This window comes from Ictalurus punctatus, chromosome 7, assembly GCF_001660625.3.
Source record: "Ictalurus punctatus breed USDA103 chromosome 7, Coco_2.0, whole genome shotgun sequence".
Lineage (NCBI taxonomy): Eukaryota > Metazoa > Chordata > Actinopteri > Siluriformes > Ictaluridae > Ictalurus > Ictalurus punctatus.
Window position 1 is genome coordinate 24,960,447 of NC_030422.2, and position 27,857 is coordinate 24,988,303.

The 27,857-nt window shown below is 38.6% G+C and overlaps 2 protein-coding genes across 5 annotated transcripts in view; one reads left to right on the forward strand and one right to left on the reverse strand.

Annotated features, from left to right (window-relative positions):
- Positions 1-8,662, forward strand: si:dkeyp-75h12.7 (uncharacterized). Of its 3 annotated transcripts, none has more exons than XM_017472582.3 (8): positions 1-589; positions 725-828; positions 1,002-1,125; positions 3,409-3,578; positions 3,909-4,123; positions 4,970-5,108; positions 5,420-5,538; positions 5,647-8,662. In XM_017472582.3, the coding sequence occupies exons 2-8, from the start codon at positions 777-779 to the stop codon at positions 6,049-6,051; spliced, it is 1,224 nt and encodes a 407-aa protein (XP_017328071.1). In that variant the 5' UTR covers positions 1-589; positions 725-776; the 3' UTR covers positions 6,052-8,662. The 3 variants fall into 3 exon arrangements, with proteins under 3 accessions (XP_017328071.1, XP_017328069.1, XP_017328068.1); XM_017472579.3 differs by having other exon boundaries at positions 2-589; positions 769-828; XM_017472580.3 differs by having other exon boundaries at positions 1-828.
- The window catches only part of pik3c3 (phosphatidylinositol 3-kinase, catalytic subunit type 3), a 22,532-nt gene continuing 3,003 nt past the window's right edge, over positions 8,329-27,857 (reverse strand). The window contains exons 4-26 of one of the 2 annotated variants that reach the window (XM_017472577.3): positions 27,662-27,791; positions 27,434-27,460; positions 25,177-25,263; positions 23,276-23,371; positions 23,042-23,113; positions 22,620-22,724; positions 22,439-22,531; positions 21,318-21,503; positions 19,961-20,100; positions 19,650-19,728; positions 19,489-19,556; positions 17,774-17,879; positions 16,236-16,352; positions 15,722-15,853; positions 15,486-15,614; positions 14,360-14,429; positions 14,202-14,266; positions 12,761-12,845; positions 12,548-12,622; positions 12,247-12,415; positions 9,502-9,592; positions 9,266-9,391; positions 8,329-8,692 (exon numbers count right to left, since the gene is read on the reverse strand). In XM_017472577.3, coding sequence (XP_017328066.1) covers positions 8,678-8,692; positions 9,266-9,391; positions 9,502-9,592; positions 12,247-12,415; positions 12,548-12,622; positions 12,761-12,845; positions 14,202-14,266; positions 14,360-14,429; positions 15,486-15,614; positions 15,722-15,853; positions 16,236-16,352; positions 17,774-17,879; positions 19,489-19,556; positions 19,650-19,728; positions 19,961-20,100; positions 21,318-21,503; positions 22,439-22,531; positions 22,620-22,724; positions 23,042-23,113; positions 23,276-23,371; positions 25,177-25,263; positions 27,434-27,460; positions 27,662-27,791 — 2,263 coding nt within the window. In that variant the 3' untranslated portion in view covers positions 8,329-8,677. The remainder of the gene's footprint in view (positions 8,693-9,265; positions 9,392-9,501; positions 9,593-12,246; positions 12,416-12,547; positions 12,623-12,760; positions 12,846-14,201; positions 14,267-14,359; positions 14,430-15,485; positions 15,615-15,721; positions 15,854-16,235; positions 16,353-17,773; positions 17,880-19,488; positions 19,557-19,649; positions 19,729-19,960; positions 20,101-21,317; positions 21,504-22,438; positions 22,532-22,619; positions 22,725-23,041; positions 23,114-23,275; positions 23,372-25,176; positions 25,264-27,433; positions 27,461-27,661; positions 27,792-27,857) is intronic. The other variant, XM_017472578.3, reaches the window with a different exon arrangement.

Below are 27,857 nucleotides of genomic sequence, written 5' to 3' on the forward strand. Positions count from 1 at the left end.
TATATATATATATATATATATATATATATAAATTTGATTGCGCAGCTGAGCTGTTATGTCAACTATAAAATTAGGAGGTGCTGTGCATTATGTACTTAACTATGCCTGTGTGTATTTAAAGAAACTGAGAAATCAGATAATGAGTTGTAAATTATTTTATTTTCTGTATGGTCTTTATTTCCTTGCTTTTCTCTAACAGCACCTGAGAAGTCTATATATGAATGTTCTAGTTTGTTATTGTTTTGAAAAAAAATGGGGATGTAAAGGTTTGTTTAAATGTTATTTTATTAAGGAATTTAAATTGCATTAAAATTGTAAAAGATGATTTTGTGTTTCAAGTTGTTTAATTCCACCAGAGAGAGCTGTTGTCTGTCTGTCTGTCTGTCTGTCTGTCTCTCTCTCTTTCGTTCGTTCGTGCTCACGTGCGTTCTCGCTCTTTCTCTCTCTTTCTCTCTCTCTCTCTCTCTCTCTCTCTCTCTCTGGTATGATGACAGTTCTGAGGTGCCACTCTGAGCGCTTAGTGTGTGGTTGTGTTTTCATATTGTCACCCATCTTGGTGAGCTTATTAAACCCCTCTACTCTTCTGCTGGTAAGTACTGAAAAGTAAGAAATCTGAAAATGTACAAGTGAAAAGTTACTGAAATTCTTTCAGTAAAAACATTTTCTAATGAATAGTAGCTAAGATGTGTATTATGACTATGGTTACGTTTCCACTGAATGCCAGCGCAATATTTGGATGAAATTTTTCCATTTCGCTTCTTGGTGCAGTTGTTGTGATGTGGGCTGTTCCTCTCATCTTGTCAGTGATGTCTTTAGTGCTGTATGTAGGTGAGTGTATTTATTTAGTTCTCTAGATTCATGCTATATCCCAAGTTATAAAAATGGCTTTATGTAAGTTTGAAAAAGCTGTTTAGACAGGTATTTGATTGTCAACGAGTAACTGTGTGTGTGTGTGTGTGTGTGTGTGTGTGTGTGTGTGTGTGTGTGTGTGTGTGTGTTAGGATCCTCATTCTCTTCTTGCACTACCAGTGTGAGGGTTCAGGATTTACGCTGCTACATGAACTGGAGCTGTTCTGATGTCACCTCCACCAATGCGACCTTCACTGTCCAGTCAAAGAGACAAGGGTGGGTGGGTTTTATACACTATGACACACTCGCATGAGTGTTAGCCACAGTTTCAGTTTTACACAGATTACTGCAGGCATACGAACTGATGATATAGATAGGATCACATCAGTGGCCAAAGCCACTAAATACCTCATTAAGAAAAATGAAGACACTTTATAGAGGTGTCTGCCATGAGTGAATGAGAGGTGCACACAAGTGCATACGTCCTGGATGGTGGAAAATAGTGAGCGAAGAAGCAACAGTTGGAACATAGTGTGCATGGGACCTTATGTGAAACTCGCATGTGGTTTAAATTGAAGCCACAGCAGAAGCACCATCCCTGTGCATATCTTCTCTCATTGTCTGAGAAACGAAAAAACCATTGTTTTAGTTTCCTCTGACTCAGCCATGCCTGCTTGAGGAGGGGAGACGAGTAAAATTGTGTTTTTTTTTGGTTTTTTTTTGAGGAAATGTTGTACATCAGTCAGATTCAACATGAATATGTTGAACATCATGAACATGTTTTAACCAATTCGTCACATAAGAGTGTGTGTGAATATTTTCTCTGGACTCTACGGTACAGTAAAATTACTTTACAAGACAAACACAATATTCTATATAATAAGCGTATGTCTCTAACTGTTAGGTGGGTTTGATATTTGATTTATTTATTTTTGTGTTCCTTAAAACCCTTCCCACTCATGTTCACGAGCCCCTGCATCTGGAATGTACAGTGGTCCGAAGCCCGGAAATCAGTTTTCAAAAGTTTTCTAAGTGACTGAACACTTTTCCTAAGGACAAGTTTGGTTGTTTTAGCAGTTATGTTTTACATGTATTCCAGGTTATTTGTACAAGTAAGGAACAAATAAAATGAACTATTGCACCTTATTAAATAGAATAATTCTCTTTTTTCACTAGTTAAGATATCTTTTTGCTGTGTATATTTGGTGGTTTGGGAAAACACTTTGGATGTGTCTGTGGCTGAATTCTGGCAAACAGACGACGATGGGGGGACTAGTTTTGCCCAGAATTGAAAATTTTCTATCTATAACATACTTTGACACAAGAAACCACGAATATATTTCATACTGACTTGGAAAACTCATGCTATGATTCTTGCAAAGATCATGTTTAGTAAGGAGCCAGATTAGCAAACAGTAACTTGTAAGTAAAAACAATTATTCAGCTAGCAAGATTTTACAAATCTTTAGGCAAAGTGGAGTTTCCTCATACGGTGAAAGTCAGGATTAATCAAGTTGTTGGAGAGCTATATGTCACAGACAAAGGGACGTATGCCTAATCAAATCTTCAGCTTCAGTTGAGATAAATGCAACAGAGAAATGTATTTCCATTTAGAAAAATCTGTGGTTTATAGAACTATATAGAATTTAAAAAAATGTCTATTTCACCATGTGAGGGGTTTTGCGAAGCTGGCCCACATACAGTATATAAACTCACTGTTCACTTCAATAGGAACAGCTGTACACCTACTCATTTATGCAGTTATCCAATCAGCCAATCATTTGGCAGCAGCACAAAGCATACAATCATGCAGATACAGGCCAAGAGCTTTAGTTAATGTTCACATCAAACATCAGAATGGGGAAATAGTGTGATCTCTGTGACGACAACCCTGGCATGGTTGTTGGTGCCAGATGGGCTGGTTTGAGTATTTCAGAAACTGCTGATGTGGATGAGCTACAACAGCAGAAGTGTATCAGGTACCACTCTTCTCAGCCAAGAACAGCATTCTGAGGCATTCATGGGCCTCATGAATGGTTAAAACATTTGGATTACTGATGGGAATCATTGAATTCAAACCCCAGCACTGCCAATCTGCCACCGTTGGGCCCTTGAGCAAGGCCCTTAACCCTCAATTGCCTAAATGGATAAATGAGATCAATGTAAATTGCTCTGGATAAGGGCATCTGCCAAATGCCATACATGTCCAGTTTGGGTGAGCCTGTACCCATGATGTCCTCAGATTCCGGTTCTTTTCTGGCCATTTTTCCTCTGATCTCTCTCACAGGATATCAGAAGTTATATTACTGAATACTGAAACCAGCCAATCTCTCACCAACAACTATGCCCCCCCCCCATGTTTGATGTGAACTTTACCTGAAGCTCTTGACTTGTATCTGCATGATTTTATGCATTGTGCTGCTGCTGTGCCATTGGCTGATTCAATTACTGCATAAATGAGCAGGTGATCATATTAAATTAGACGGTGAGTGTCCATAAATATATATTATAGAATGGAATCCATTGACTTGGTGTGTGTGTGTGCGTGTGTGTGTGCAGGGAAGAGTGGGAGAATGTCTCTCACTGTCTACAGATCACCTCCGATAGTTGTGATCTGTCTGAGGTCTTCGATGACTTTTATCTCTACAACTTCGTCAGGCTGGGACTGAACCAGGGACATGGAAAAATTAATTGGACTTTACCACAGCTTTGTGACCCGGTCAAAGGCCGTATGTACCATGACTTTATTAGGCTACTTACTATTCGCTTCTCCTTACAATGATTAGTAAAATTACTATAAAGAGCTTTTGAAATGCTTACAATGTCACAATGAAGTGCTCAACATGTCAGTAGAGGTGTGCACAGGACTTTTTTTTTCTCCTTTATAAATCCTGCATGCCCTCTTGTCCACTCCCTCAGAGGTGACCAATCCTGCCCACACTGTTGTTTGCACCTGCCTGCAATATTCTCTAAAGAAATCGATTCTGTTTTAAAAAAAACATATAAACAAGTCATTTAGTGTACTAATGTTTGACTTTGTCGTATTTCTGTTTCTCCAGCGAATATGAGTTTTAGCGCCCCCTCGCTGTCCCTCTCTCTGAAGGAGCAACAGCTCTGGGTGGAGGTGATCTTTCAATGTGCTCCGAATGCTGTCTGTCAGACTTTGATGGAGGGTTATGACGAGCATACTCCAATCTGCTGTGCCCTCGGTTTATTCCTGACGCTGAACGCCACAGTGACTCTTTATAATAAACATGATATGAATGATATTCAGGTGATAAACTCTTCCATGCTCTTGATTTCTCTCTTAAAGCAATATTTCACACAGAAATATTGAAGAAATATTAAAGTATTACAGAAAGGTGGCACAGGCTTTATTATACTTATGAAATAATGCTGACTAACTTGAATTGATGGGTTTCCTGTTTGCTCTGTGCTTCCTGTCTTATTGATGCATAGCATATTCAGCAATGGATGCTGAATGTCAAAATGTTTTGAAGTTACTGAAATTGTAGCAAAGCTATGCTTCAGAACCTTTTCAAAAATTATATTTTCTAGTTTCATCATTGGCAATACTCTCTCTCTAGCTATTTCTTCCATACTGTAGGACAACTGGGAGGGGAAACACTAACAGGTATACAATCAAAACTGCAGCTGAGTGTGCTTGGAAGAGAAAGCTAAGTGCTCTATTCTGTATTGTAGTGTCTTGAGCCCAGCGACTGCGTCCTGTTTAATGCTGATGTGATGCTGGTGATTTGTCACCACCGACAGTTATTTTCCCCCCCTTATTAAGCCAGTTCTTTGGCTAAGTGCCAGGTACAGTATACTGCTGTGGTGTTTTATTAGTGCTTTCTGGTCATACTTCTTCCTGGTCAGCAAACTGAAACATGCATTTAGCAGGTATCATTGTGATCGTCAAGAAATCAAGGCCATCCTTCATACCAAAGGTTTAGAACATTGTCAGGATTCAAACCTGCGATCTTCCAGCGACAGCACAAATGTTCTTGTACCATTTCAGAGCCCGTGGAACTCAATTCTGCTGATGTTTCTGTAATGGGTTCTAGTTGTGTCTATCATTGTGTTATCATTACACTCATTAACTAGTCTGTTCTTCTCACAGACTCGCACTGAGATTGTGGAAGATAGTCGGTGGAAGGTGCCGTTTGTTGTGCTTGCTTCTGGTCAGGAGTACTGTGCTGTGGCCCAGCTTGGCTCCTCTCCTGTCTCTAACCCACAGTGCATCTACGTCCCACTGCTGGGTAAACAGTGCTCAATTCAATTGATTTTTATTTTTATAGTGACTATAGACATTGTCACAATTGCAGAAGACAGAGATTTAGTTTTGTAGCAAATCAGCTAGAGGTGACCGTGGCAAGGAAAATCTTCCTGAGACAAAGTGCACTATTCTCACTTTGTCCCTGTAGGGATCAGTTAACACAGTCACTTGCTTATTTTTTACAATTGTTTTTTTTTTTTTTTTTTTTTTTACTGTTTAACAAAATCAACATTTAAAAAAATTCCTTTCTTTTAATGCATTTTCTGAGTTTGTCATGGCTATTTTAACTTGCAGTAACATTTCTCCTGGCCCCGTGTGGTGTCTTCATTGCTCTTCTTCTCGTGGTGGGGTTTGTGCTGAGGAGATGGGGGTGCTGGTGTGTTTCGACAGACCTCAGACTCCCTAAAGTTCTGGTATCGTATACCTCATACTGTAGCTACACACTCACAGATCGAGCAGTTGGGTATATTGCAAGCGTGAGCTTTGGGAACTGATATTGTTAAACGTTTGTTTTTGTGCAGATGTCTCTTCAGAGTCAGGATCAGGAGGGTTCTGTTGTGGATGAACCCAGTCAGCCCACTCCTGAAGAAGAGGAGTCTATTGTCCATCTCTCATTCATCTCCCTTAACAGCATGCTTCCTTTTGACTCTGAATCAGTTTATCCACATTTGCAGAGTCCTGGGGTCAGCTATTACACCACAGCCCTTCTGCAGGGCCGGTTTTGTGATGGAAATGAGGACATAGATTACCTCTCCAGCGATGTCGAAACAGATTGTGCTTTTCCAGATTATTATCCATGGCCACGTTGGTCATCACTTCCTGCTCTCAGAACAGGGATGGTGTGTTTGTTGGGGAACTTTCTTCCTTCAGAGGGCATAGGGATTCCTTTAAGCTCGGTCAGAGTAGCTGGAGCACAGATAGCCTAGATGGAGTCAGATCTTTCTATCAAAGTACTTCCAATCCTGTATAATGATGGGAATTAATCTTCAATTAATTCAAGCGGTTTCTCAGCCCAGCCATTTATTTCCTGATGTATATGGAAAGGTGACGATGTATATGGAAAGGTGACTGCCAAGATACATGTTTTCCAAGATCCATCAAGTCTAACAACCCTATTCTGTATACATGAGCTAATATGCTCGTGATCGGCTAGTGTTGCTCAGATTGCTATGCTTCCAGCAGCAGGGCACAGCATGATCTCGCAGTTAGCTATGAATAAAAACTTTGTATTCTGATTTTTTTTTTTTTTTTTTGGTAAAAACTGTCAAAACAATTCCTCAGGAATTTCAAATGGTCCACAATTTTGCTCTTTCCCAGCACGCAAAGCACCATAACCAAGCAATGACTACAACTTGTGTAAAAATTTTTTTAAAAAAGTGTGTAAAAATGAGCAAAATATGGACAGTTATGGGTGTTACTGTCCGTGTGTGCAGAACAGGTTAGTTCCTGTCATCTCTGCAACAACCTCTCTCTTTTGAAGTTAATAAGACAAAAATGAAGCTCATCATTTTACCCAGAAACCGGAAAGCGGTCCATATTAATGCCATCTGTGTTTAAGTTCAGCTACTACAAACTTACAGTACATATGGAATCATTTTGTCACCTCAGTACTATACTGTATTTTATGTATGAATAAATCAGAAGGTAAGGCCATCAATCTGTTGATGATCTTAACCCAATCCAAAATTGGTGCTGATTTTGGGATACACCCATGCAGCAGTGTGACGCATTTCAGTAGGCAGTCATAAATCCTCAACTATTGGTTCTACCCCCTGTGGACTCTTTTCTGCACATATGAGGGGGGTGGTGATGTGGCGGTGATGGTGACGGAGGGGTACAGACACTCGGCCTGCAAAACTCCCCCCACACTGCCCCCCAGCACTGACTCATTGTTGCCTGCCCTGGCTTAGTTTTCATGGTCAATAACTCACTATTCACTGCTTTACCGTGAATTTTATGCTGATGGTGGTATTTTTAAAGAAGTATTGCAAACCACAATTAGGCCCTAAGGAGCAGTGCGGACATTTGGGTAAGTCCTGTTACTGTGTACAGCTTTAATTGTAATGACTTTCACCCTTCTTGAGTTTAAGCTGCTGTCTGTTTGATTTATGCCAAGTAGACCAGTGGAGCTATTTCACTGTGCTGTAGTTTGACGACAGTAGGGTTTTTTTTGTATGTGTGTGCGCCATGTATGATTTTGATGAAGCCTGTAGTGAATTATTCCTTCATTAATGTATAAAATCATAAATAAAGATACCAGGTTTCATTGTTGCAGTTTTAAATGTCAGGTTGACCAAGGTGAAAAGCAGGAGTGTTACAGAGGAAATATATACGTGCTGCTCTAATAAAGCCACAACCCACAAACCTGAAAAAAACACGTTGAAAAACAAGAGCAAGCAAGTAAGAACTAGACAGATGGCAAAAGGGTGAACACGAGTGAGAAAACCCCTGAACTGAGGTTTTGTACTCATGCTATATTTGCATTGATGAGCACCTTCAACATTATGATTCAGTTTTCTATAATACGTAAAAAACATGGATTGCACATTTCATATTTTTTAACAAATGTAAGCCACTTCTGTTTAGCATCTGTTAATATTTCTCTGCATTTGTGCCGTGTTTTTACATTATAATATTAAATAATAAATGTATAATAAACAGTTAATCAAATCAAGAATGCTGAATACCTGATACAGGTGTGAAGAAAATCATGGACTGTTGGAGGTTCATTATTTTATATAATTTTTTTTTTTAAGTATATTTTCCCACCTTTAAAAATATGTACATGCTTCTGAATATTGTTTTTGCCAGTACACTGACTCACACTGCTTCAGTGCCAGTTCAAAGAGACCGGCAGAGCAGAAAAAACCTGTTGCAGGAGATATTCTCGTAAGAAGATACGCTCATCAGAAACTGCTCTGTAACTTATGAGGTCAATATCTTTATTATAATAAATCATTTTTTAAAGTACAGCAATAGCTCCAATGATTTTGTGAATGTTACACCACAGTCTTGTTAAATTTTCTGTAACAGCAGCTCTGATAGTAGTTCCATCTGTGTTTGAAATCACAGATTTATATTAATGCTCTTGTTATGGTGCATTATGGTTTATTTAGAGGAGAGAGAAAAAGACAGGCTGGTGAGGGAACGACTGTTTTATAGCTGCTATAATGTATGTGAATCAAGAATTACGTACCACAACATTAACTACAAATGTTTATTAAACATCATTGGCAAATTGCTGTAGTATAAGAGGACTGAAACAGTTCAGGACATGCTGTTACAGGTAAATAATCAACTTCAGGGGGGTAACATAATACTAACGCTGCTTCTCCCCACCCGGTCACTGATTATGTTCGTATAACAGTACGTTATAACACCAATAGTGTTTTACTTCCTAATATAAGTACATAACTCTCAAGATGATGCTGTGCACATACACACTTGGCATCCTTCTGTCTCTCCTGTCTTCCACTTTCATTTGTTCGATCCTGCTTTAATTACTGTGGCAAGATCTATCCAGCTGCAAGTTTCAGGCTCCAATGCGTCTCTTCACCTTCGCCAGTACTGTCAGGGGAAAAAAACAAACCAAAGCATTAATCATTTAAGCAGATAAAGAGGCATAATGTTTTGTGTAATACTTTCACTTCAGGCGAAAGGCAACACCAAGGCACAATCATTTAGATAGCTTTAGAGTCATGATTTCCAAAATGTCTGTGATTTTAAAAAAAGAAATAAAAATCTAGTTACAGTTGTGGAAACCACACCAAAAAAAATTACTAAATCTATTAGATTATAATATTTACTGGTAAATTCTTACAGCTTTTATACTGGTGTACTGAATGTATTTCATCTAAACCTCAAGACCTCAAAAACAAGCAGTCAACTTAATTTAATGTTGATTTTAATAAAAATGTGTTTTGGGAATGGAAGATTTAGGAATAAAAAGCTCTCTGGCTCCAGAATAACAAATTACTCAAACAATGAGCCTAATGTTGGATTATATTAATAAATAAATCTGTACTGAGGTTCTGTGGAATTAAAAAAGCAAAAAAAATTATTCTTTTAATCTGGTCATTGGGTGCAAAAACTTTAAGAACCCTTGCCCTAGAGTACTGCGTATTAAACCCACTTCTATACCTGGGCAAACTTGTGTATTTGTTCCACCACAGCGGCGAACAGAGCACCCACACTCTCATCTATCAGACTCTGCATGTAGTGTACCGCCTCCTCATCTGACAGGTCCAATCTGAATTTATCCTGCACCTGAAAGGACACCAGACGAGGAGAAAGTCAACGATCTAGTCTTTCCTGAAGAAGTCTTCAACACAGTTAAACAAACATTAATAGACTAGACTAAGTAGAAGTAAACACACCTTTTTCACTGTCTTATCAGGCTCAAGCGCGATGTCAGGAATATTGGCATCCACCATGAGGGAGAACAGGTTTAAAATGAGGTTGGAATATCTGATAATGACACACACACACACACAGTGTAAGCTTTAAAAACACTAGAACACAAATTACCAGCTTAGATCTACTGCATATAGACATTTATTTACCAAAGAAAAATACCAGTTTAAGAACAACCAATGTAATGGGAGGTCCCACTGTACAGTGGCAAAGAAGAACTGTGGATGTTATTAATGTTTTAGTTGTCAGAGATCAGTCTGTTGTGTGGACAGACTGTTCATTTTTGAGGATGCGTACAACTTGGGCCAGAGGTACCAACATTTCTAATAAGTAAATTCCAGCTGGCTGAGAAAAATCCCTAACATCTGTGTTGGTGGATGTTGTGGCTTCCCCACCCCCCGAGTGACAGTAAGACACCAGCAATGCAAAACTCCAGCCTGGCCACTATATAATTTTTTACAGGCCAAAGAGACCACAGTCCCACACTCTTGTTTTCTACTGGGTCACAAGTGTGAGGCTTGTTAATTCACATTTCAAAGTTCACATAGACATATTCAGACATACTCAGCAAACTGAACTGATACCCAAATGCACCTTTTTTTTTTTTTTTTACGTCCCTTCAGTCAATTTCCACTGGGTGAATTAGATTCATTTTTGGACTGACCTCTGCTTTGGCTGAAAAGGCAGAACTCCATAGTTTTCAAGTGTATCGCCATAGTTCGCCATATTTACTGATGGCTTGTTCATGACCTTTGACATTGTCAAAGAAAAATACAGTATAACCGACTACTGTTACGTGCAATACATATCGATACATACAAAGTAAGGGAAAAAAAAAATTAATATTACAAACTTCCATAATCTTTGTCCACACCTCTGCTCAAAATTAAACCTCGAACATCTAAAGACATCACAATATCACTTCCAGTTGAGAAATGGACTGCAGATACAGTGCTGTGAAAAAGTATTTGATTTCTTCTGTTTTTGTGTATATAAATAGTTTTAGATCTTCAAAAGAAATACAACATAAAACAAAGCCAACCGGAGTAACACACAATACAGTTTTACTTTATTTTTATTGAAGCAAAAAAGAAGTTATCCAACAACTATCACCAATGTGAAAAAGTAAAAGGATTTTCACTTACTTCTAGGACTAGGATTTACTTGCTGCATAATCCAGCTGCGCTTGAGTTTCAACTTATAGACTGAAAACCGGATATTCTCCTTTAGGATTTTCTGGTAGAGAGCAGAATTCATGTTTCCCTCAATTATTGCAAGTTGTCCAGGCCCTGAAGCAGCAAAACATCCCCACACCATCACACTTCCACCACCATGCTTGACCGTAGGTATGATGTTCTTTTTGTGGAATTCTGTGTTTGGTTTACGCCAGATGTAACGGGACTCCTGTCTTCCAAACAGTTCCACTTTCATCAATCCACAGAACATTCTCCCAAAAGGTTTGAGTTTTGGCAAAATTCAGATGAGCCTTAATGTTCTTCTGGGTTAGCAGTGGTTTTCACCTTGCCACTTTTCCATAGATGCCATTTTTGCCCAGAGAGTGAAGTCATGAACAGTGTTCTTTATTGTGCAAAAAAGAGGCCTGTAGTTAATTTGATGTTGTCCTTGGCTCTACTGAGACTTCCTGGATGAGTAATTGCTGTGCTCTTGGAGGAATTTTGGAAGGTTGGCCACTTCTGGGAAGGTTCAGTACTGTGCTGAGTTTTTCCACTTGGAGATAATGGCTCTCACTGTGGTTCTTTAGAGTCCCAGAGCCTTTGAAATAGCTTTGTAACCCTTCCCAGACTGATGTATTTCAATCACCTTCTTCCTCATCATTTCTGGAATTTCTTTCAACTTTGGCATAGTGTGTTACAGGATAAGACATTTTAACCAACTTCATGCTGTTGAAAAAGTTCTATTTAAGTGTTGATGTGATTGAACAGGGTTTGCAGTAATCAGGTCTGGTTGTGTCTAGTCCAGCTGAACCCCATTATGAATGCAGTTTCAGTGATTCGGGGAATTAGTTACTACGGGGACAAATACAATTTCACACAGGGCCAGTTGTTACTGGATAACTTTTTTGCTTCAATAAAAAAACATTTAAAACATCATTCAAAATCTGTATTTTGTGTTTACTCAGGTTGCCGTTGTTTTATGTCAGATTTGGTTTTTATTTCTGAAATAATTTAGTATGAGATATTCACAAAAACAGAAGAAAAAAAATCCCAGCACTGAATAAAATAACCATGGGAGCCTAATTTGCAAAACATATGCAATAACTCTTTCTCTATGACCAGCAATAGAAAGCTTCAGGTAATACAATATAAATCCTACACAGAACCCACATTACAACCCATAAATTGCACCGCATCGACAGATGATTACTATCATGCCTATTCATGTCCTTACATACTCCATTATTAAGTTACACCATGCATTTGTCTTTCAGTTTCTTTTTCTCTTCCTCATTTTAAACTAGTATCTTTTCTTTTCCTTTTTGTGCTGTACCATTTTTTTCCCTTTCACTCTTTCCATTCTCTCTGCTTGCTCAAGTCTATTGCAGCTTTGGGGATGGAATAATGATGTTAACAGTTATAATTGTCTGAATTTCATTTAATCATAAATGTGATGGTTAAACTGTAGACGCCGGCACATCTGTAACACACTGAACTTATACAAAACATGTGTCCATCTTATGTGTGTGTTACCTCCGCAGGTGCAAGAAGGCTGTGTAACAATGTTTCCTAAGCTCCTGGTACTGTTCACTCTGCATGCCCCCCATGCCCTCCACCATCTCCTTACTCAGCTTCATTGGAGGGGGCAGTGGTTTGGGGTCCCGCCCCAGAATGTAGCCAAAATCAATATGGAACAACTTTCCTAATGCAGAAAAGAAGGGTTCAACTCTGACCTCAGTGAGTATGTGCTCAATTACATACAAATTGGCATTATATTTTATTTTGGGATAAATCTAATAGATGAAATAAAATGAAGGAAAATGCAAAAATGTACCAGTCTTGGTGAGAAGTAGGTTGTCCAGGTGTCTGTCCCCAACTCCAAGAATATAGGTGATGACGCAGTAGCCAGCTGTGATATACACACATAATGCACAAAAACGTAGATGTACAGCTCACACACTTTACAGCTGTTAGCCACATTCATTTTCAATAATCAAGAGAAGACCCCTTTAGGAATTTTCACAGTCAAAACAGATGCACGTCTCACCACAGCTCTTTACGTAGGTGTCCATCACCTCAGAGCTGATGCCGTAAGGTCCTTTTTCACTAGGGGCATGTTTCCTAAAGAAACTCTGCAGGAACAGGTCAGAGGTCAGCTCATAAATCCATCTGCTTAAATCTTCACCATTTAAACAGTTAACAAACTTCTACTCAACGTCTAATTATATAATGCATTGCTGATGTCAGATTTCTTTCATATTGCAAAATACAGTGTGGTCCACATATAATAAGGAATATTTTTTGTTGTGATGCCTCTCCCACTGTGCAGTGAACATTAGTGTCATATCTCAAGAAGAAGTGGTTGAATTGTTTATAGGATTTATATAGAATTATGATTGTAACCAGCAGATGAAGTGATTCGATTTTGGATCAAGATCAGAGCAAGGTCAATTGTCTGAAAGGACCAGACTTGTTGGCAGTGAAGGCATGAAAGCTCTACTTATTTTGACTCTACTTCATGCTGCATCAAATTGAGTGTGCTGAAGTACAGGGTGTCGAAAAAGTCGTAAACCAACGGGAGTAAAACTTCATATGCTTTATTTTGCATTTATCATTTACAACGTATACGCTACACATTGACCCTTACGCTCTACGCGTTTTCTCAGCCACTGTATCATGTTTTTGTGGATTTTGCTCAACATATTCCCATTGGATCTTGACTTTCTGATGTTCTGTATAATGACCACAAGGTTAACCTCATCATACAGACATTCCATGGAGAGAACCTGTCTAGAGAATGAGCTGGTCTTTGAATGAGTGAGATGCAGTTAGGTTCATGTGAAATTAGAGATATTTAGCTAACTATCAAGTGCCAGTTTATCGGTTTGGACAGGCTTCCTTTGTCATTCAACTGCATTGTAAATTTGTTGGAAAGAGGTGTAGTAACAGGTTATTTAGACTTGGGTTACATTATTGTTTTTATATAGATCAGTTTTCATCCGCTATCTTTGTTAAGTGACCTATAGAGTTGTAAGTTAGGTACATTATTGGGGTCTTTTGACAGCCAATAGGAATGTCTGGCTATGGTCAGATTGTGTTATGAATTATAGGAGAATCCTGTTGGTTCAGTGATGATATGATGCCTATAAAGGTCTTACTGTCGGACTCAACAGGTTATAGTGCACAGTGTTACATTTACTTCAGGGGTATTTACACATATACTGTGTAGAACGTATATAACGTCAGGATTTAAGTAAAAACTTGGACAAATTAATAATCTTAAATATCATCCACCGCTGTAATGCACCCATTTTCAGTTCCTGATGGTTTTAGGGGAATTTTTGTATTATTCTTGCCTTCGGTAAGTGAAACCTCATGCTCCTTGTTTCATTTCAAACCTAATGTGCTGTAAAGCCAAAACAGCTAAAACCGCCACTGTCAAATAACAAACTGCACTGAATGAGTCATAGTGTATCTGACTGTCCAACCTGAATATTGCCTTCAGTTGCCAGAACTTCTGCCACAGGAACCGATTGTACAAACTGCATAAAACCTGAGAACACAAACACAGCGGGTGTAAGAGTGCACAAGTGTATGTTGGGCTCTTTAGTGCAGGGTCTGTAGCTGCATGGGTGTTAGCACTGACCATGTTTGGTGCTGGTGGCCAGCACTTTATATGGCATCAGCTTTAGGTCCAAATTTTCTTTCCTTAGCAGCTGTGGAGAGAAGAAGAGATTTGAGATATACTGTAAACAATGTCTACAGAATGAGGATGCATGTATGTATGAGGTAAAGGTATTCAAGTCCATCTGTCATTAGCATGTTTAATTATGAGGCAAATTATTTATCTTGCATATCGTCATTAATGAACTTACAAATGCCAACCAAACAAATCAATCAGGGCGGCAATAGAGTGCAAGATAACAAACAGAGGTGTTGCTAAGAGAATGTTATATAAATCAGACTGACGGCTACTGAGTAAACTCTAATGTCATACATCTGAGCAGGGCGTATGCTGCACTTGTCTCGGCATGCACTTGTCTCTAGTAGGCCTATAGGGCACCTGGAAGTGCTTTACTAAGACAAGAAGATTTGGGGATTACGTTAAAAAATATTCTAATGATTGTGCACAGTCATTAGTCATGCCCACAAAGTATATGGGTATAGAACAAATCTTTTTAAAACATTCTTAAAGATATGTTATACAGATTAGTTTGTAGATATTTAGTGATGTTACAATGCACACTTTTTATTCTGAATGACAATTTTGCACTTTGTCTCTCAAAATATACAGATCACCAGTGTGATTATTTTTTTTTTACGATTGTACCGTACAACTGATTTGGCCACACCTAAGGTTTTTGCTGTCTCTGTGATGGGTTTGTGTTGTTTGTTTGTTGATGGCTTGAATTATGCTTATATAATATCAACTCTATGACAAATCTACATATAAATTTGCTTATAAATATAAATCATTTTTTAGTGTTATGAAACATCTCCCTACATATTTAATGTTTTTATTTTATCATAGCTGTTTAGGTGCTTTGTACGGTCTGCATGCACACTGAAAAGATAAACACAAAAATGTAACGAGCGATTTTTACAATTTTGGGAGTCTTTTATTTGTTGTAATATTGAATCTAACACCTGTTGTGCAGAGCTGTCCTTTGACAGTGTGTATTATAAGGCCTTTCTTAGATATAACATTCCTTACTGCCAAATTTAAAAAATAAAAAAAAAGTGCACATGGGTGTGTATCAAGCATATCAGACCTTGTCCATCAGTGAGATGATCTGTAGGATGAGTTGATCTTGTCGCAGGTCATCACCATGTTTAAAGATCACAGGATAAAGCTCATTATCTTCAGTCTTAAAGATCAGTTTAGCTGGCATCAGAGCACTCTAAATACAGAAACACACACACACACAAAGAAGGTTATGTGTGTATTTCTTTTTCATACACACACCAAAGAAGAATAGCTGGATGGATGATTGTGACAGTGGTGTACCTTGAATAGCGTGGCGGTGTCTGGTACAATGCCTCTGATGCGCACCTGGGGCTCCAGAGGGAGAGGGATGGGATCGATCTCACACAGACTCACCTTCTCATTATCAGCCAACAGAGCCTGCAGCCTCTCTGTCTGTCTCAAACACACAAACACAACACTGTAGGGCATATTCAAACAAATTTCTGGGGTAATTCACACACATGAACTACCACACAATAAACAGGGCGTCACAAAAATCTCCATACAAAGGAGAAATTAACACTTTTTAGCTAAATGTCTTCCAAACTTTTCCATTGAAATCATTCTCCTGGCTGGATCGGGAAGCTGTCGCAACATTGCGATGTACATGAATAACTCATTCATCATGAGTGGGAGAGATGACTCTGTGTGTGTTTACAAAGAAATGCCAATCATGTCCTGTGAATAAAGTTACATTTTGCTTAAAAAAAAAGTTTACAGTTTTTTCATCACTCCAGTTGAGGTGCCTGAGGGATACGTGTGCACAAGTGTGTACCTTTTTCTTGCGATTGCCGCTCTCTCTCTGAACGGCCTTCATGAGCTGCACGAGTCGATCTACAAATGTCTGCTGTGCTGCGAGCAGAGAGCGCATCACTCTCACATTCTTATCACCCTGAGGATGAAGGAGGAGAGAGAGAGAGAGGGGAGAGAGAGAGAGAGAGAGAGAGAGAGAGAGAGAGAGAGAGAGAGAGAGAGAGAGAGAGATGCAATGTTTCTGTATCATCAGTGATGATACTGGAAAAAGCAATATGACAAACTAGGTGTGCGTGATAGAAACAAAGTTTTATGTGACAATTTCAGAATTTTGAAATATATGACGGTATACATATCATAGAAAAGCTGTAAGAATAATGTCTCGTTTAAAAAATTATAAAACAAAAGGTAAACCAGTGTAGCGGTTTTGCAATAAGCAACATTTTAAAGCACTAATTAATCAGCTTGGTACACCACAACAGATAGTATGTGTGAACTTCTCTAGAACATCATACCTTTTTACAGGCATCTCATTTAAACTGTTAAAACCACCCAGTATGAAGATGAACAGGTGGCAAGATTAGTAGTTAATTTATGCTGGATCATATACTACCACTACTATTACTACTACTACTACTACTACTACTAATAATAATAATAATAATAATAGTAATAAATAAAAACATTTTGATGAATAATCATTCTTGAACTGTCACCTGCCTTCCCGAAATACAGTTGGCTCATTTCCATGATGACTAATTGGTAACAAATAATCATACTTGTGTTATCAGTCACAGTTGCGGAGAGGTGCCTAGAGTAGACGAGTTTTGGAACAAAGTGGCAAGTGGAAAAAAACAAGTCCACAGCTGCCGTTTATTTGGACCGATTTAAAACTGACTGATTCTGTGACCAAGAAGATCTTATTTTAAAGCAAATAATGGGGATTAAATCTAATAAATGTCCACAAACACAGATGTAGTGCAATGATTGGGAGAGCAAAAAAAGTGATTATGGGGCGGATTAAAAAAAAAAAAGGCATATTTGCAGACACTACAAATCAGAAATGCACGCGCACTACAACGAACTCCTTCCACACACAAGGACTGAAAATAAAAGAAACACTCATCTCTTTTCCAACGTCTAAACTTTTTTTTTGACCGTTTTGTGTATTCAGTTCTGAGTAAAATATTTATTGTGAGTTTAAGTACACACTGGGAAGCTTAACACACAGGAAATGCGCAGCTGACTCCTCCAATCATCCCACGACATCTATGGCATCAACAGTATTACGTGAAATGCTTGGAGTACAGGTGCGTCTACATATGCTGGAACATTTTCCCCTCCCTGCTGCTCTACCTTGGTCTACCTTATACACTGGGTAGATTGTGTTATGTGATATCTCTGACAAAAAAAAATGAAAAAGTCTATGGTGACTGGAGTATGGTTTCTTAATTATCTATTAACTGTGTGGATGTGGACAGAGTGTGAAAAGGGCTCTGTGTGTGAGTGTGTATGTGTGTGTGTGTGTGTGTGTGTGTGTGTGTGTGTGTGTGTTTTTACCTTGAGCAAAGCTTGGCTGAATCTCCTCATTACATTCAGATACATGTCATGAGTCTTTGGGTCTCTCTGCTGTGTGTCCTGGTCCTCACACTCCACTATTACATACCTGCAGGAAAAGATTTTAGGTCCTGTTAGCAATATTGATACGTACCAACAGATAAAAAAAAGGGGGCGGGGGGGGCGGGGGGGTTGGCACTGGTGGTAAACTCCACTTGACTGGATAAACATGCTGTTGGTTTCTATATGGGTCTTTTTTGTAGAACACACATATGGCGATTTATACCACAGCTCTGTTGAATTCTCGAATCTGATCAGCGAGACTGTGTTGATCCATTTTCTACAACAGCAGTTCTGACAGTAGTTCCAGCTGGTTTATTATTTAATATGCTCGTTTTTCAACAACATAACCGAGGCCAATGCTCCACATCAATGGATTTATAATGCATAATTATTGATATGTTTAAGTATTCGTTGAAGAGATGCTTATTTGACATTTTGCAGTCTCCAGTGCCATGCTTTGTAACAGTCGCTCTGCACAGGATTTCACTGATTGTTGCAGCCAAAAACATTTTTTGCTGTGGCTTCCCCCCCCACAAATTGCGATGCAATTTTGGCCCTTTTTGGTGCTTTTATTTTATGGAAAACTACTTGAATTGAACTGCATGAAATTGTCTTTCGCAGTCATGTTTGTGGGTAAATGAGATCTTTTAGCTCTACTCATGTTCGACGCACATGAATTCGAAGAGGGCTTTGGCTGAATGCGTATTGTGATGACACCACATGATGCGTCTTGGCCCCAATCTGTAGAAAATCTGCAGTAATTTTATAAAATAATTGCAAACTCCTCAGAATATTGCGGTGTTTGTTTGATTTTGCGTAAATTTCTGCGAACGCAAATATCGCAAGATCCTGAACAGTCAGAGCATTTCCTTTAGGTTTTTGGGTACAGGACAATTTTCAGGTTAGAGGGCTTTGCACTTTCAGTGTAACATGGAAAATGGCATTTTTCCACCTTTTTTCCATCACTTTTCCATCAAGAGAGGCTGTTGAGGGAACAAGTGTTTTTTTGCTGCATGATAACCGGTATGAACTTGTTATTGCGCACGTTCCACAACATTAAACCTAACTATAAATGGATAAAAAGTACAGTGTGTCGTCTTTAAATAATAATAAATTTCTGTGGTATAAGAAGAAGGAAACATTTCAGGTTGTGCTGTTATATGAAAATAATCAACTTTGAGGTGGCAACAGTTGCTGATTATTTTCTTATAACAGCACGTGCCATCAAGTTTTATTCCTAACATAGCCTGTTAGAGAAAAGATCAAGTCAAATAAGAATATTGATGGAACAGACAACACACAGGAACTGAAAAGACTGAGAGAATTTGACAAAGAAAGCATGGCTTCACAGAAAAACAGGAAAAACACCATTTATAGTTGTCAAAACGAATGTAGCACACCCGTGCTTATTTAGCATCCAATTTGGTGAGATTGCAATGACACACACCTATACACAAAGTACTGATTTGCTGTATGTTCCAACAGAATAATTTAATAAATGGTAAATAACTGATTTATTTTATTAATTAAAGATATTACGTATCGTTACATGTATTGTGGCTAAATGCTAGCTAAATGCTGACACAACACAAACATTTTACTGACCATCTGCACAAGAATACACTACAATTTACTTATTTTGCATCAATACTCACCAGTACAAGTAGTTGGCTAGTGTCGAGTTCTTGCAGGCACGCGATATGAGGAAAGTACACAGGTCTTGCTGCAGAACACACACACACACAGTTACAACCACCATCACCATCATCATCATCATCATAATCATAATCACCCTTCTAAACTACGGCTCGCTTACCTCCAGATTTTCTCCATCTGCTCCATCTTTGCCTTTCTGTGTGCCGGTGGTTGCTATAACAGCCGAGGTTATCTGGGAGCTGATTAAAGATCATTGTGTTATCACAACTTTATCACAAAAGTCCAAATGACACTTTAAATTCAGAGGAAGCAGTACTTCATGGCTCATGTGCTCAAAATGTAGGGCACGTTACACTGACATTTTGAAGATTATATGTTGTACTTTGGAACCTGGAACCACTTCTTGGCCAGTGTTAAGTGTAGAGGATGTGAAATAAACCATTTTCCTTCATGCTGTGTTTGGTGACTCACCTGTCCAAATCACCCAGCGTGGTGCTCTCGCACAGGCCCTGGCTGTCCCGCTTACTGCCAGGATCCAGACCACACTGGATATCATTGAAGTTCTCATACTTCAGAGCCTGAACCAGCTGCAGCAAGTACATCAACAAATCCTACACGCACAGAAAATGAAACAGTTTAAAAACATCCGATGATCAGGGCCAATTATATCCTGTCAATAAAAAGAGAGCGGGAAACACATAAATTTCGTGCTGTGTGTAAAGATGATGTTTCTTGTGTGGAATGACGACTAAAGTACAGTTGAACATGGGTTGACAAAAAGTATATATATATATATATATATATATATATATATATCTATATATATATATATATATATATATATATATATATATATATATATATATTGCACAGAAAAATATATTTGTAGAGTAGTATGTTTCATATCCAGTTAATGTTAATATGAATTAATATCATTATCATCAAAAAAAAGTTTATATTAGGCCGATATATTATCAGTTTGATGTTAATGATGAAGTAGAAATGCTTGTGTTTGTGGTGAGTGAATGTGAGACTAACAGGAGGTTTTTTAGAATTCAGTCAATGTTAATATGAATTAATAACATTCAATAAGTTAATAAATCTTACTTTAATCTTCAGAATTCAGTTCATGTGTTAATGTTAATTAGTGTAATGTGTTTTCTGTTTATGAGACCAGTTACTGTCAAACAACTTGTTGAAATGGAGAGAATAAAGTTTTTATTTGCATTTTTTTTTAAATTGTGGAATTGATTATTATTAATTTAAAAGAAGGATTAAAAGGCAGAACTATCGGTATCGGCCGATATCACTCTGACTGATCGGTTTTCGGTGTCGACTGAGAAATTTTGTATCGCTGCATCTCTAATATATACATCACATGCTTTCTCCAAGACACATGAAGCCAGCCAACCACATCTTTTTGACCCGTGATTGGCAGGGAAGCAAGAGTATGCCATCATTCCCACCCAGTGATGACCAATTTTGCTCCCTTGCGCCCCCCCGCATATTAACGAATTTAAATTAAGAAAAAATTCTCCAAAACATGTAATCATGAGCACATGTCATTAACCAAACCAGTGAATAATATTATTTCATATTTGCTTATGGCTGCATACTGGTATGGGGGTCACCCAATCCCAAATGTCAGTGCTGCTTTGCTGCCTCAAATCGTAGCAAATTACATCAATTTTACTTTGATTCCAGGAAATAAATATGAAATCCTCTACAATATCTTAGCAACATACTTTCAAATGAACTGAAGCTCATGAAAACACTCTTTCCTTTGCATTGTTTCCTGTGCATCATCCGCCTATAATTAGAATTTCACCTCGTCATCAGCCTGCTGTAGACGGGCCACGGCGTAGCGTCTGACTGTGGGGTTGGTGAATTGAGACGAGAGCAGCTCCAGTGAGTCCTCCACGTCCATGGGTCTCCACTTCCCCAGCAGCTCCAGCGCCTGCTTGGCCTCCTGTGGCAACGCCCAGTTCACACACTTCAGGAACTTAGTCAGGGCCTATGAAACACACATGAACAACAAGCACAGACGAGACATTATGAGTGCAGTTTAATGTATTATTATATAATGTATGCATATTTTATATCAGTTAATATTCACATCAAACATCAGAATGGGGAAAAGGTGTGATATCTGTGACTTTAACCATGGCATGGTTGTTGGTGCCAGATGGGCTGGTTTCAGTATTTCAGAAACTGCTGATCTCCTGGGATTTTCACCCACAACAACTCTCTAGAGTCCAGTAATTTTTTTTTCCATTTGCCCTTTAGTATCTAAAGGTTTCTTAGCAAATTCATGGTTAGGCCATGTTCCGTTCGGAAGTGGTTTTTCAGCAGGGTTATTAAAATAGTATTATTACAAATAATTCACGTGAAAACGTAAGTGCACCTCATGAAATGTTTCTTTTATTTTGATGTACATGGACACAACAGTATTTGATCTTCAGTTAAACACTATGCATAGATAAATTGCTTTCAATCTGGAACATTTGAAGTAGTGATATATATATATATATATATATATATATATATATATATATATATATATATATATATATATATATATATATATATATATGTAGGGGTATGCTTACTTTTTCCAAGAAAATTGCATTTCTCTTTGTTTCAATTATGTAAAGGATGACAATTACGCTCATGCTAATTTCAAGCGTTAAACTGTATTTTATCTATCAACACTGTTTACATGAAGACCTGATATCTGTATGTCCAAATATACTGAAACAGTCTAAAGTTTTCATGGGGTGTACTGACTTCTTCACATGACCGTATGTATCTTTATATTAGAGTTTAGATACTGGATTAAGAGTTAGCATCACTTCACAGTACTATATGTCCTTATATGAACTGTTTAATGTGAAGTTGGAAATCACTTTGTAACACAATCATAGAAGACATGCACGCACGCACACACACCTTTTCCTGAGTGGTGAGGTAATATCTGAACTTCCACACCAGGTCCTGCTCCTCAGAGGTCAGCTGCTTGGTGGGAGGATAACTGACGATGATCTGCGGACAAACAAACACTACAGTAAAATCCCTGATCCTCTCGTTACTCACACCCACATTCAGTCCAAGATCTCTCTGCCTCACTCACATTGAGCTGGTCTCTCGTAGCAGCATTGGGCTTCAGGTCATGGTCAGACGGTCCACTCCGCAGACTCCGAGCCAGCTTGTGGTGTTTGCTCTCAACCAGATTCTCCTAAAACACAGTACAATGCCGGGCTTAATCAGATAAGCTCTAGTTTTGGTACACAACCTTGAGAGCCGAGTTCGTTCTAGGGGTGTGATGAGAAAATCTGAATTAGGTTACACTATTAACACTATGATACAGTGGTTTATATAATAACCTCACACAAATAAAACAGTTATATCAGATGGTGTGTACTGAAATATGATACTGCTCATGCTCATCATTTAATATGTTCAAAAATGCTTATCAGCAGATACTGTGTTTTATAAGCAACTGTAATATCAGAGTCCATATTAGGCGTGTTTTTGTCACAGCGTTCTACTCACCATGCACATTTGAGGATCAGGGACTTTAACTATGTCTGAACTGGTCAGTAGCGTGGACGCTTCATCTCCATCCTGTACAAACCAGGGGGAATAAAATGCTAATGCTAATAATTCCTCAATATGAAATGGACCGCTAGTTATCGGTGTAAACGATTTTAGTGAACATGCTGCATACACAAATCTATCAAATATTTATCAAAGTCATACAGAGTCTTTGAGCAGAAGCCTACAGACCTTTTCATAGTAAACGATGCTGTATTCTCGATCTCCAGTCTTGACTCGAGGGAATTCCACCATAAGGTACATGAAGTTGGAACTACGTTTCTCACTCTGTAGGGAAAACAGGTTTTTACACCAACGGTCACAAATACCTCACACTACAGTCACACAACTGGATATTCACACAGTACTGGGATTTTATGCATCAAGCTTTAAAAAAAAAAAACAACAACAACAACAACAAAAAAAGACAATTCCACCAAAAATCAAACATACAATTTCCACTTACAGAGTTTCACACGCAAAGGTCATTCAAAGTTCTTTATGTAAAAATAAATAAACAAACAAAATGAAAGGCAGTTAATCAGCCAAAACAAATGTGTGATGATTTATGCTAAACCTGTGTCAAAAAGTAAAAGTGAAAGTGTCTCAAGCTCAAAAAAAACCCAAAACATTCATATGGTGACATCTTGACATTTTCTACTACATAGATTTCTAAAAACTACAGATTTTCCTGAACTTAAAATGGTTACATTTTTAATGTACGTCAACCACAAGTGATAGTTAAATCTAGTTACCGCAAAAATTAATAAGGTGAAAGATTTTTCTATATCTTGTATGGTAGCACTACTTGTATTGTTCTCCGCTTGATATATTGCTTTGCTTGTATTTCCTCATTTGTAAGTCGCGTTGGATAAAAGCGTCTGCTAAATGAATAAATGTAAAATGTAATGTACATCTATCACCTATCTATCTAATCTATTCATCACTGACAAACTGTAAAGACTTATAAGTTTGCAGTGGGAAATCACTTATCACTTTGATTAACAGCATACCACATAGGTCATCAGACAAGACAAGCTTATAAAACAACCTACATAAATAGTTCTGTGTCATTTTGGTAAAATATTAGTATACTACTGACAGAAAAAAAGAGACAGTATTATCCAACAGACCAAGAGATCCATCTTTTCACACTGAGGACGACTGAGGGACTCATACACAACTATTACAAAAGGTGCAAACATTCATTGATTGTCAAGAAGGCAACACGATACATTAAGAGGCAGGGGGGTGTAAACTTTTTAACAGGATGATCGGTATAAATTGGTGTTATTTTGTCTTCTGGGAAACAAGTAAATATCAAACGTAGCTTATGAAGGGCAGTACTAAATGAAAAAAAATAAATCTTTAAACAACATCATAATTTACACCGATCATCCTGTTCAAAAGTTTACACCCCCCTGGCTCTTAATGTATCGTTTTGCCTTGTCGAGCATCAGTTAATGTTTGCACCTCATGTAATAGTCGTGTACGAGTCTCTCAGTCGTCCTCAGTGTGAAAAGATGGATCTCAACATCATATAGTCGCTCTTGGAAAGGGGTTAAATATGCAGAAGATGCTGGAAAAGTAAAGAATGTGCAGGACCTGTAGGATTTTTCTGAAGAACAGTGGGCAGTTTAACTGCTCAGGACAAACAAGGGACTCATGAACAACCATCACAAAAGATAAACACAGTCACTCATGCATGTAAACTTTTGAACTGGTTCATTTGTGTAAATTCAGTTATTATTGTGTCTTGAGGACTATATGTAAATATCTATTATGTGAAATAGCTTCTTCAGGGCAGAACAAAAGAAACTAATTGCAATTTTTTCTGGTCCTTCTTATTTAAAATAAAATGAACATTTTGCTGATTCTGCAAGGCGTATGTAAACTTACGACCTCAACCAATTTTGGGTAAGTGGAAGACTGGCATTTTTAATTTTTTTAATTTCCCTTTTCAAATTTAGACAAGAGGACAAAACATTTAGTGGCTCCCTGCTCTACAAAGCGGCTAATAAACGGAAGAGTTCAACCAGGTGTGTTTGAGAAGGAACAATCACTCAGCTATGCCACACCCACTCCCATCTCACCTCATTGATCATCTCAATCTCTCTGAAGGTCAAGCGGTCCAGCCAGTCCACCTTCACCATGTGCCCCTGACGATGAGCCTTCGTCAGCTAGAGAGAGAGAGAGAGAGAGAGAGAGAGAGAGAGAGAGAGAGGGAAAGAGAGAGTACGTGAATCTGAATAAGTAAGAGAGAAAAGGAGGAGACCCATGTTGTGCTGTACATTAACACTCAGCCAAACATCAGTGTGTCAGCCAAAGGTAGCTTTGTGTACATGTTCACACTCAAATAGCCAAGCAAATCACACAATGGGTGGTCAGTACAAAGTAATCACACATTAGGAATGTTCCGGTCACTCACATTTTAGCAGTTAGTGAACTTCACAAGTGTCAGAGGTTTAAAGCATGCAACCAGCAGGTTATGCTCCATTTTATAGTAACTACAGGTTAATCACATCACATCACTGTTTGACACTAGATTTTTGCTATGTGACCATACAACAGTTGTTTCAAAACATTTTGATATAATAAAGGCACATGTAGGCGTCTTCCACCGATCAGCCGCTGATCCTGGAGTTGAGCCTAATCTGGAACTGTCCTGTGCTTTTCCACCACAAACAGGTAGTGCCTTCTTTTTGCTACCAGGGATCCTAGAAAAGCTTAAATTATTTGTTTGGTTGCTACTAAAGTAATACATGAACAGATCGTGAGGTTTTGAATTGATGGTTGAAAAATCGGCTAAATTTCATATTGCAACCGTGACTGAACGATCTGAGAAAGATGCGAGGGTCAGTAGCACTTTTCTATAAGAGTTAATTTCAGCCCGTTCTTCTTTATAACATTCGTCTCAGGCTATGTTTCGAGCTTGCTTCATTATTACTTATTTGTTGTGCAATATCCTCTTCTTGTATGTGCAACACTTCTCCTCTCTTCCCCTTACAATGTGTTATTATGTAACCTTGACAGAGCCAACATACTGTTCTCAATAATCATCATCACATCCATAATGATGCTTTCTTGACTTTGAACCTTTGCATGCCTTTGCACATCTGTTAAAAGCATGAACATTTTAAAATAAGTGAGAATGAAACGTTGTAATATCATTGAACTTTTTTTAGGGTTTTCAGCGGGCTCTGTCAAGCCAACATCAAAATTCATCTAGGAACTTCTGTTCAACAGAGTGGACTTTATAGGAATGTGCTGCTGTCGCAGAAGGTTTTCAATGATTTTTGAATGTTCGCAACATTTTACACACAAGCAGCATTATACATGCATTTAACAACCCATTTTCCCCTGTTCCTGAAAATAAAACTTCATATTTGGCCTCCTTGGCTATGACTGGCCACTCGGAACATGTCAAGAAAGACATGCTAACAGATAGCTAGCAAAGTCAAAGTCCGGTTATCCATCCATCCCATTTTCCATACCGCTAATCCAACACAGGGTCGTGGGGAGTCTGAAGCCTATCCCTGGGAACTTGAGGCACAAGGCAGGGGAAACGCTGGATGGGCACAAATGCGCACACACATACACACACACACACACACACACACACACACACAATGGACAATTTGGAAATGCCAATCAGCCTACAACGAATATCTTTGGACTGGGGGAGGAAACCAGAGAACCTGGAGGAAACTCCCGAAACACGGGGAGAACATGCACACAGGAGAACCCCCAACCACGGACGTGCGATGCAAAAGTGTTAACCACTAAGCCACAGTGCCCCCTAAAGTCCAGCTATTACAATAGTAGAAAGTCACTAAGCACAATACATTAAAGGAAACTGAGACCTATAAAAAAAAACTTAATATTTACCAGAGTAATCAAATGCTACCCTTCATCCCTCTCCAGTTGGTAGCTGTAATAGGGGACAGTGAACTAGTGGGTAATTTACTAATTTGCAAATTAGTGCTAAAAAAAAGCCTGCATTTCCATACTAATCTCAATCTGCCACACCTGTAACATATGTGTAAATGCCACAGTCAAGAATTTCCCTGCACTGTAACAGACCAAAGTGTTTTCTCCAAACTAACTTATAATGCAAGTCTAAGTGCAGGTTCAGAAATTCTGCTGATTAACTGACAAAGTCCGACAGGGTGACTGTAATTGCCAGTCTCTCCCCATGTGAGAAGTTAGGAGTGGAAGAAAAGTACAATGATATGCCATCAAACACACCCTGCTCACACACTCTGCAAACATTCACTTTTCTTTCAAACACACATCGACTTACAGACAAACATCCATGGACATTCAGCATTCCTGCCCTTTTATACTCACATCACTAAGTAGCTCCAGGTCAGGACCCTGGAACAGACAGCAGTTAAAAAAATGTCCTTTTACATCACACACACACACACAGACACACACACACAGACAGACACACACACAGACACACACACACACCCTTTCACCGCCTCTTCCACAGAGATACACTAATTTTGTCAGCTTATACACAAAAACACACTCTCACTGTCCCTTATAATTCATGTACATCCCTCTTCTCACCTTAGCCAGCCTGCCCATCTGATCCTCAGCCAGAGTGCTGCTGGTCCTGCCTGGTGTCGATGTGGTCTCCCCGCCATCACCTTCCACCCCCGGCCACACCTTCAGATCATGCATGCCCTGCCGGAACATCCTGTAAAAAAGGGAAAACACAGAAACAGACAGAAAGACAGAGACAGAAACGGCATGAACAACAACA